The sequence below is a fragment of the Schistosoma mansoni genome, chromosome 1 (genome assembly GCF_000237925.1).
Source record: "Schistosoma mansoni strain Puerto Rico chromosome 1, complete genome".
Taxonomy (NCBI): domain Eukaryota; kingdom Metazoa; phylum Platyhelminthes; class Trematoda; order Strigeidida; family Schistosomatidae; genus Schistosoma; species Schistosoma mansoni.
In genome coordinates this window covers 21059747-21071065 of record NC_031495.1, presented here as the reverse complement: position 1 = coordinate 21071065, position 11319 = coordinate 21059747, and the positions used below count along the sequence as shown (strand labels likewise).

Below are 11319 nucleotides of genomic sequence, written 5' to 3'. Positions count from 1 at the left end.
ACTTTATATTTTATTTATCCTCTGAAGAAGTGGCTTACACTGAGTCACGAAACGTCAGAAAATCTAATTTTTCTACTCATTGGGATATTACAAATATATAATTCATTTATAACAATCTACCCAATGCTCGATTTATTCAAAATTATCAAATCAAAACCTGGTAATGATACCTACAAATGATTATCTTTGTTTGATAACGAGGATGCCAAATTTAATCTTTACGTATTTCAGTAATTACATGAGTTTTAACCTAGTCTTCAAAGACTGAGTTGTCAGTTAAAAACGACAAATAAAATGCTCACTACTATTTGGGTGATTTTAAGTGCGGAATATTAATCAACTAATTCAATATTCTTCTGAAAATAACCATCATTCGTTTTTTAATAATGTCATGAATCACAAATAGATTTATAAAGGTCTAGGGCTAAACAGTTACAATTCATTTCGGTACTCCAGGGTATTGCCCAAACATAAAGGGAATAACTCACAATACAGGGATGTCCAATGATGGAAACGCTATTGTAATTCACCACTAAATGACGTATAAAACCATTAACTTAAAACTGATTTTCGCACTTGCTGAATTATCGAATTGTTGCATTCTAATCCAAAAGTAAATAATAACGAAACAACCGGTTAATTTCAAGGCAGATATCCGTCCACGGCAGGAAATCTACGAGTTGCAAAAATGATCAAAGCGAAAACAGTCATTCATATAGATTAATTTCTTTTACTAACAGCGATATTCCAAGACGTTATAACTTTTTGCTTACGTAGTGCAAGCTATTCTTTCGATTACAGCAGTAACAAGTGGGGGACAGATTTCTAAATGATTATTTTTTAGCAACGGGATGAAAAGAAAGGTTGGCTTAGGAGGTTACAGATGATGAGGTCTAGTTACAAGACTTGATGGAACAATTTAACGATACATGTGGATATCGTAAAAGGTAACACTTGATTCCATATTGAAGTGAATGAAACATCAATCGATCCCAACTGCTAAAATACGGAAAGTTCTAAACTAAGCAACCGAATCATTGCTTTCAGGTATTTCGGTGTAAGTGACTTACGGCTTGGGATTCCAACATACATTGGAAAGTCGTTGTTATTATTTAAAAAGAGATTATGGTAACATCATGCAGTGGAAAAGACACCAGTAAATTTTTTGTCAGATTTAGATAGCTATATAGAGAATCTGATAATGTAGATTTCGTGAGGAGATTAAATTGTAATATTTGTCACCTTCAGATGACCGTAGTTGGGGTAACAAATCTTTATATTGTTTGAATCATGTATCAAAGATAAGAATGTTATCAGAGTAATAATAAAACCTATACACAGTAAGTCATACGACTTAACTATACAAAATTAGTCTATTGTGAAGGATATTGCATCCCAATCATAAGTAAGTAGGTTTTAAACTGTGACTATGCTGAGAAAATTCATGACCCTAAATCCACAAAGATTCTACAGTTCAATCAATAAAATATAACTTACCTGAGTTTGTTTGCTCAATGTGCATCTACAAATTTAGCCGCTCCTGTGGCGATAGCTATATCGAGAGTACTACCAAGTAAATTAACCAAAGAATGAATGAACATCTCCTAGCTTGGTTTGGACAGACAAAAACAATACTTAGTTTTATCATGGCACACTTGCTTGACAGTGGGCTGAATCGTTTCTAGTGATCTATCGCCTACCGTCATCATTTTCTAATGGGGTTCGATCTCGTCTCTTACATATAGCACAAGCTATAAGGATCTGAACCTATAACTCAAGTTTATATGTTCAGGAAAAATTCGTGAAACCCCTCTCCCTTCCTTGGTCGGATGTGATTTAATATACGATTTTACTAATTTTTCATATCCAATATTTATTTGCCCTTTTTCACCCATTTCCTATCATATTCTTCAATAATTAATCATTTACATACTCCTTATTACTTAATTTTAACGATACTTTGTGATTATTATTTTTAAAATCTATTTATTTAAGTTTAACCTATCTCCTATGTTGAATTATTAACTAGAGATTTTATTATTTTATTGTTCTTATTACTACTAGTATACCTGTCTATTTACTATTAAGTGGTACTTTTTACCTATTATGTGAAGTTATCCAATCTATTTGACTGTGATCATTTACTTATAAATCGTTTTGACTAGTTTAAAATTTTCATACAAATATTCATGTATATTAGGGTGAAAACTAATGACGATTAAATTGGAAACAATGCTGTTCGCTTGAATGTGTTGTTCTAACTTTAGGTTATTCAAAATTTACTCGCATTTCCTACTGATTTATCCATCAAAGAATGTAAAATAACAAGAAGTTTTGAGAATAGTTCAAAATATAAAGAAATTTCGTAATCAAGTGCTGTTAAACTTAATACGAACAGAATTACTGCATATACACCAGTGTTATGCTCTATTTTCCAGTGTCGATTCAATTTAGAGGAGTGATGAATAAAAAATAACTAAGATATAAATGATACAATGTTCATCATCATACAATACATAGCAATGGAAAATGTACTTCTGCGTAAAGAACATTATTGAGAATGTTAAATACCTTCAGTTCAAGACCCAGGTATCTGATAAAAATAAATAAGACGTGTAGGAAGTACTCGCACGCATACACAAAAAGAAAGAAAATGACAGCACTAATTATCATAACTTACTTCTATTTTGTTACGTTTTTCCACATCATTTCGCATAATTTCATAGACTAAATTTTGAGCATGTTGTAAATGACCACAATACTCTCCATATATGAGAAGATTATCTCGAGTTTTAAGAAAAACATCACTTAGACTAAGAAAATTCATAGTTGCACTAGTTGCCAAACTCAGATTACTTAAAAACTCTCTATGAATAGTATGTAATTCCTGGATAAATTAATAAGAAAAATAAAACAAATGTTATAGTATCAAAGTAATACAATGACACATAATAATATTCGTTTCTTGCATTTATTCACGTACATTTATGCACACCAAAATGGTCTGAGTTTTATAAATATGAATAGATAACTTTGAACTACGAAAGTTATAAGTAGAATTACACTGGGATAATAGCACAACTATAGTGCTTTAAACGAATAAGGCACATTTGTAAAGTACATAAATTAAAAATCAAATCCAGTGTAGTGGTATCACAGAACTAATTTATTTGAGGAGTCTTCATGCTTACCATACGCTACTAATGAAGTACTTCAGGCTTCTTTACTCTTACTTTAATACTATTCAGCAACACAAGCTCTTCACTACTTTCATAGATGAACATCTTATCTTCAAGTTTCATGGTGATCAAATTAACTTTATTTGGCCCAGTGAGATTAACTTGACTGTTTTGCACTGTCATTAAGGATGATCAGTCTAAGACTGGAGTGAAGATACGGGGATTAAATCCTTACTAAAACTCAATTAAGTAACCAGTTATCAATATAAAAGAGATAGAAAATGGTGAACATTTAATCATAATACAACACACAGACTATAAGACGCCTTCTAATGAAAACTGAAAAAGTGTATGTAATACTCCTAGTTGTCAAAAATTTTCTAATTACGCTTCGGAGCGGCGAAACCTAAGTTAGGCATAAAGAGACGTAGTATATTAGCCCTAATTAGTAGATTTGTAGTTTTTATCAATAACAGTTTGTATATTAAAGCCATCACAGATTGTCTAATCACGAATTAATTACTTAGTGTTCATAGCTAACCTGTTTGACCGCGACGTGGAAAAACGGCTAGGTTGCTAGCGCATTCGATTCCTCAAATGGGTTGTTTCACTCTTTTGTAATAACAAGGGATCATATGGAGTGATAAAGGTTAAAATGAGACATAGTTAAGAATGTAGTGCAGTAATTATAAGATCGTCGATTTAAAATCAGAATAAGACTCAAATTTTCCCCCAACTTTTATTTTGAAATAATAAAGTTGATAAGGTAACGAGCTCCTTGAAAAGAGATGAATTGTAACGCCGAAACTTTTGCACAGGCATATGTCATTTTAAATCAAGATTATTATTCGTAATATACGGAGAAAGCAATGTCTAGACCTACACTTGGACGATCTGGTCAATTTAATCTTTGACAGGCTATATTTTGGCTGAAAATCGTTGGAAAAGGGGGCCAGTTTCACACATGAAGGAATGACAGAGAACAGTGTGGAGAATCTTCCAATCAAAAGGGAAAAATACTCTGCAAACCTTATCTAGATACTAATAGAATAATAAAAAGTAGTGAGATTTTAGCACGGATACAAAAGTCTCACGTAACTTTTTCAAACTCTGCCACATGCGAAGTTGAGATGTCCTAGCGAAGGATGGGTATGTTGTTTAATAACTTACTTTGTATTAATTTATCGCTGTAAAACATGACCTAAGAATCCAAATTTAAGTTGCCAGTGAAATGGATACATAACCATGATAGTCTCCTACGTACTCTAATGACTAACATAAGAGTTGGTGAGGAGGGGTAAGAAAAGTCATACTAAGACACAGAGTAGGTTAACTGGAGTATTACCCGTAAGCACTTTAATTTAATGTTACCAAAACTACACATTAATTTGGGAGTAAACAATGCATCTTAAAAATAGAGATGTACTGGGAATGTTTACGTTTCACGACACTTAATTGTTTTGGAGAGCAGTGCCTCAAATTATCTTCCAAAAAACCATATCATAGCACGCTAGTAACATTATTTTGAAAAAAAGGTAATTAAAAGCAAATACACAGAATATTTTTGAATTTCTACATAATGATTACCTCAATGTACTTGAAAATCTCTTCAATTTCATTGTGCGAAAGAACTCCGATAAGTGGATGTTTGTATTTCTACATTGGGATATTAATTAATAATTAATTCGACTTTCTATTCTACCTCAATTAACATTTTCAATACGTCTACGTAATTTTTTTCTGTATCCACTATTTCGCGAATACAATACGCTCGTGCTGTTGTCGGTTCAGAGTCCAAATTCTATGTTGACAATTTGGAATAACAGTTATAAAAGGAAACATAAAAAATTACTAGACGAGATTTTGAACCTTGATACACCACTGTATCGTACAATTTTTCTTTATTTTCCTCTTCCATTTGAGTATAATTTGGTTTTCCAGAGTCAGGTAATTTATTCCTAAAATGATGTATTATAATAATCAAAAACAATAATGATAGAATTTTATTATCTACATTGCAGCAGCGATTTCCTCAAGATTATTATAATATTCATGAGTTGATTGTAGCTTTGAATTTTCCGGTGGAAAACCACTATGTTTGGAAATAAACGACAAAAGAAGTAGAAGACATACGGTATTCCAGTTAATTGTGCTCTTCTTGAGTATGATAATTTTGATAAAGTTGCAATCGCTTTCCCAAAATTTTTAGCATGATAAATATCACCAGGTTGAAATAACAAATTTCTGGGAATATCAAATTCTTTTTCACATAATTGTGTAAATAGTCGAAGATTTTGAAAGCATAAAAACTGAGAATTTTGTGGCATATGGCTAAAATCTTTCATCGATCTTATATCCAATTCATGGTTTGATAATGTGCTTAAAAGGTGGCATAAAGCAACTCCGTCCATTAGGGCCTGAACTAAGTGAATCGCATTACCATCTGGCCCCAAAGCCGGATGATCATCTGGGATAACTTGACATCTATTTAACCATTCAGCACACTGTCTCCAATCATCTTCCTCTTCCATAATAGTTTTCCAATTTACTACAAATAACACATCGAAAGAAGCAATGATTTGAGCATCAAAAATATACCCATAAAACGGTTATATAATCATGGTAACAACAAAGGAAGTTCAGTAATACCTCTGACGATGATATTCGAGGTTAATGATCTGAAAAGTGAAAATTTCGTCATAATTGGATAATTATGATAGTTATCAAGCAAACTGGAGGGTACACATCCCAACTCAGAGTGGCTCTTTTCACGATTTCGTATTTAGTCTATTATATAAAGCAATTCGTGTAAATATAGTACTTCAATCATGGATTTAACATTGAGAATGACGTAAAGTACTGCAAATGAAACAACCAACTTTATCCATATCTGAATAGATGCATATTAATCAAAATAAAAGGAATGTCTGTCACTTTAACACAAACAACTAATTAAGTTTACATGTCAAAAACCAGGTATAAGGATGAAAAATTGGATATGACTGACAGCCTATGACTAGATACTAACACTCAAGTAGTCAACTGATGAAAAATCCAGGACTAGAAAGTAGATTAAATAGTACTGAAAATAAAGAGGTACAAACATAGCTGACGATATGTAGCAGATACAAGTAAACTAGCGATATTAGTGGTTATTTGGAAGTGAATAGGTCATATATGAGGAAGCTTTAATTCCCTACCTTTTATGGCATATATCAAGACAATTTGGTGGTTCTTAAAAACTCCTTCACTGTCAGAATGTGGAATCTTGAGCGTCTATCACCATGAAGATAGAGAATATCGTAGTTTGCAAAACATAACGACAGTCCTAGTGACAAAACTCCTGAGTCTAGGAAGAGGAACGGAAAGCAACGCATGCTGAAGCATACCTACTTTTGTGTCTATACTATGTATTGTACAAACAACGTTTCTACAACAGGTAAGTATCGATTATTGTTGTCTGACATATCTAAAATTTGAAGAACTAAACTTTCTTCTCTCTTTATCAATGAACACGCAATTAGAGCCTTAATGTAATAAGTTGTGACTGTTCCTGATTAACTGTAGATTTATTCATTCAGTAATTCCAAAAATCCTTAGTTTGATGAAGACTCATAGTTACAGGTCAAACGTTAACATTAAATACTAATGCCATAAAAAGTTTCACATACAAGAATCGCTATGATTAGTTTTTAGACGAAATTGTCTCGGTAGTTCAAAACCAATTATTCATAATCAACATGGAGCCTCCTACAGATGTGTGTCGACTCACGCTATACTATATCAGTAAGATGTGAAATTAGTAAGATGTATAGCAAGAAGGTCGAAGTAACTGTACTCACAATGTCAGTGAGGAAGACTAAATATTGGATAATACAGTTCAAAAAGAAGGAACGAGTTTGAGGAACAGAAAGCATGAAATAATATTAAACATGAAGACCTAGGAGAAGAGAATTAGTATTAATTCAAGGCAGTGACCAATCCTGAGCCATATCTTGATGGCTCCAACAATTGATAGCGGTTATAGAGTGGACTCCAACATGATATTCTGAATCTATCAATACGGACCTATTGAACAGTCACTACCTTTGCGGATTGATGTCACGCTTCAGCTTCGCCGTCCCTAGCTTCAGCCAACACTGACCATAGAAGGCAGTGATCGAACATACGCAACACATGTTTCAGACACTTCAATTGGTGAAAATATATCACCTCATTAACTAACTAATTGTCTTCGTCTAGTGCCCTATTTCTAGCCTTGACAATGTGTACTCAGTTGTTTCATGACAAACTGGTAACGCTTCAAAGATACCTAAATTAAACTCCAGTAGCCTACACATGTTTTCCAGTTTATGAGCCATTTTTACGACCACATTAATACACCATGGACTGCTGCGTCGCTTCAGAAGACAAACATCTCGCCTACGTCATGAGTGATGTGTTGGAAAAAGTCAAGTGAGTTTTCTGAATGTTCTGAGATTTTATCGGACAACAACAAATCAGAGCTGCTGAAACGCTGAGGACAATTTAAGTGGTAACCAACTATTTTACTACTACAGACCAGTAAGTAATGATACAAATCAATCCTAAAGTAACATTTCGCAATCACGTGGAGGAAAACGAAGTCTAAAGACTCGTATTTGATGCTCGGTCGCAGGTTTAAACTGTTTCACTTACGGGTAGTCTTTATATAAGGTGATACCAAAGCCAGGATCCGGAATAGTATTTAATTACGCCATTGATAATGTAAGATGACAAGAACCTAATTTCTTATATTTTCGGACAAAAATTTTATCCACCGTCATCTTAATAGCCACAATGAGAGTACCAGTATAACAGTCTGAGACCCGAACCATTTTCAGCCCGTAGTAAACTTTATTGTTCCTTCGAGTAGTTACATAAGCCCCAAAAACTTTTGAAGATCCAAATGGATAGGGCGAAATTATTATTGTCACCTACTCGAAAATCATTTTTGAAAACCTACCGGAATAACTTAGTGCAGCTGAACTGCTGTAATGGGATCGCTGATATCTAATGGTAGCTAAACGAATATGCTTCCTTCTTAGATTTTTCTTCCGATGAGCTTGATTGAAACATTTCAGATATCTTTACGGTTAGTCAGTAGGACATTTGAAGTTTTCAATGACTGAATTTGTCTAGCATATCATTTTATAACCCTACAGATTTTAGTATCCCGATTGAGGACATAAATGTTGACTGTGAATCCATTAGATATATCATAGAGTTTGTTTTTGCTTTTAAGTTGAGAGCAACAGAAAACCCATATATTGCATCAATGTAAGTTGATAAACTTCTGAACATATTACGAGATGACCGGTAGAAAAACATATATGATAAAAGAAATCGAGAAAGGTAGGTGTTACTGAAAATTGGAATATGAGAAACTACCAATTTATTTGACGTGTGGAAGAAAGTAATGTTTTAGGAATGTAATGCACACCAACGATCTGAAAAAATTTGTAACAAGCTAATTTTTACCGAAAAGTATTAAGGGTCTTAGATTTATTAACGATCTGTACACCACAAGAAGAAACTAAGACAAACTCCAACAAGTTATGTATCCAACGTCCGGTGAAATCAAGCAAAACAGAAGCTTGCATTGTAAAATATGTAATTTCGAACGTCGTAAAGCTTGAATCTTTGAAACCACAATCCCTATGGTTCTGATCAGACATTTGTGCTCGCATATTACTTACCTGATGCTCTTAGACTAATCTATTAAGTCAAACAACTATTCCTAAAAGATGCAGTTAATCCTTGCTTTTCTGATCTCGCATAGTTTCAGGGACTTAAATTTTACTAAGTGGCAACAGGTTTTGAAAAGTATCCCTGGTTCAGCTAGCACACTGACTTTATTTCAATATTGATAGCCTACAATTCTATTATACGCAACGAAAGGAAAACATTAGCGCCACATCAAGCCTTGCGAACAACAAGATACTGTACAGAATCCACAGTAGCTGAACGGTAAGATCACACATTCTGATACCAAACGAGTCATTTTTAACGTATATTCAACGTATATAACGTACATATAAACAAGGCATATGCTTTGTTTCAAGAAGTCTTGAGTATTTCATGCTGCCTGAGTAGTGTAAACACGTGTTCGCAAAAGTCACCTCAGCAACAAAGATAAATTTCCGGAAAACTACGATCAATAATCTCCGTTTAGAGAGCTTCAGTCTGTAAATTTCATGGTATCCCGATTTCCGAATCGCTGACAATCCTAGTGAAGTGAGTCAGAAGAATTGACCAGAAAACTGTGAAAACTTGTACAATAATATTCACCTGATTATTCGACGAAATAACGTCAACTAGACTGCGTTTTGTATTTACCTGTTTACCACCGTAAACTATCAAGGACAAAAAGAGCTCAGTTTTGAGACCTTCTCTGCAAAACGAAAAAACAAAGTCTTCAGTCCTCAGTCTTCAATAATAAGGATAGTAGGTTGATGAACCTGTGTTAATCCTGAGAGATTGTGTTCCAGTGAAGGTCCAGATTCTCCTTGAAAATGTTCACTGATGGGGTTGATAGCACTTGTTCGGGTACGGCGTTCCAGTCATTGACCACTCGATGAAAAAAACGGGACCCCACCTTTAGTTTAATAGATTGCGGTTGGTGGATCTTCTTGCTATGACCTCGGAGATTATCAGTACTGGAGGAAGCAAAAAGATAAGACATATTAACATCAAAATTATAATTAAAGATGAGAAGTACCAGTATAAGGTCACCTCGCGTCCTAAGATAAGACAAGGGGAAAAGGTTTAGACGTTTCAAGCGCTCATCGTAAGGGAGTTTAAAAAGACCCTTCACTAATTTCGTCCCAACACGCTGGACAAGCTCAAGTGAGTTAGTATCCTTTATCAGATATGGGCTAGCTGCTTGGATACAATACTCCAAGTGTAGTCTTACGTATGTGGGATATAAAATTTGAAACATTTCCTCATAAAAGTAAATGAATATACTGATAATCGCGAAAAAACAATAAATTAGTATAGTTCCGTTTCCTAAGTGAATGCAGTTGTCAAATCATAACTAATACATGCAGTAAAATGGTTTAAATTGTTCAAATGGTTATCTTCCTAATAACCATGATCCCTGAAGTAAGACTATGGAAGTTCAATCCCATTTTGAACATATCAACAGAAGGTGATGATATTACGTGTTCTGGAAAAGAATTCTAGTAATTTACTATTCGGTGAGAGAAACGAAACTACAGACATAGACAATTTGATCTCAGTTTTTGAACTTTCTTAGGATGTTCTCTCAGATTACCAGTCCTAGACGCAAGGAAAAGTTAAGACATATTAATTCCAAGGTGATTGTTCAGTATATGGTAAGCCAATAGTAGATCCATCTGTAATCTGCAGTGAGATAACAGAAATAAGTTGAGGTGTCTCATTCTGACTTCATAAGATGGGCCAGAGAATACTTTTACGATCTTAGACTGACGTCATTGGACTCATTCCAGCATAATTGTCTCATACTTGAGATAAGGACTCTCTGCTTGAATCCCACATCCTAAATGCGGTCTTAAGAAATTCGGGTATAATACTCTAAACATTTCTTCCAAGTACTAAAAAGACCTACGAATAGCCCATAATACCCTGAAGCCTTTGGTAACAGGAGCTTCCCCTTTGCTCGTAGTTTCGAGGCCGCTGCTTATTATGACTCCTAAATCTTTATAGCCCATTACTTTGAGTGACATAACTCCGCGTATTGTGTATTGATATCAATCACCATATACATTTAATTGCATCACTGCAATCTTGTTAAAGTTCAGTTCTAGTGACCGTCCGCCCATCCATGCCACCAATGAATTGAGATCATCCTGTAATACTATTCCGTCTGACATACTATGTACGGTTGTCCAAATCTTTATGTCACCAATGAAGAATAGAACGGATGAATTTACTACAATTGTTAACTCATTTGCATAAAGTAAAAAGAGAAGGGGACCAAGGATTGTAGCTTGGGGGACTCCACTTTTTACAGTTTCCCCTACTGAGAGAGTTCCATTTACCCTTACCCGCTGTCTCTTACCACTGAGAAAGTCACTTATCCAGTTTATGACCTTGTAAAGAATTCCAAAACTCTTCAGTTTTAATTCAAGACCCG

At 34.2% G+C, this 11319-nt stretch overlaps 1 protein-coding gene across 1 annotated transcript in view; it reads right to left on the bottom strand.

The window, feature by feature from the left end:
• The window catches only part of Smp_168370.1 (putative vav2), a gene marked incomplete at its 3' end in the record, with an annotated part of 47530 nt that extends 37977 nt beyond the window's left edge, over positions 1-9553 (bottom strand). The window contains exons 1-8 of the mRNA XM_018793618.1: positions 9537-9553; positions 5829-5857; positions 5313-5727; positions 5194-5271; positions 5032-5137; positions 4882-4980; positions 4767-4835; positions 2677-2887 (exon numbers count right to left, since the gene is read on the bottom strand). Coding sequence (XP_018648112.1) covers positions 2677-2887; positions 4767-4835; positions 4882-4980; positions 5032-5137; positions 5194-5271; positions 5313-5710 — 961 coding nt within the window. The 5' untranslated portion in view covers positions 5711-5727; positions 5829-5857; positions 9537-9553. The remainder of the gene's footprint in view (positions 1-2676; positions 2888-4766; positions 4836-4881; positions 4981-5031; positions 5138-5193; positions 5272-5312; positions 5728-5828; positions 5858-9536) is intronic.
• Between the last annotated feature and the right edge of the window lie 1766 nt (positions 9554-11319).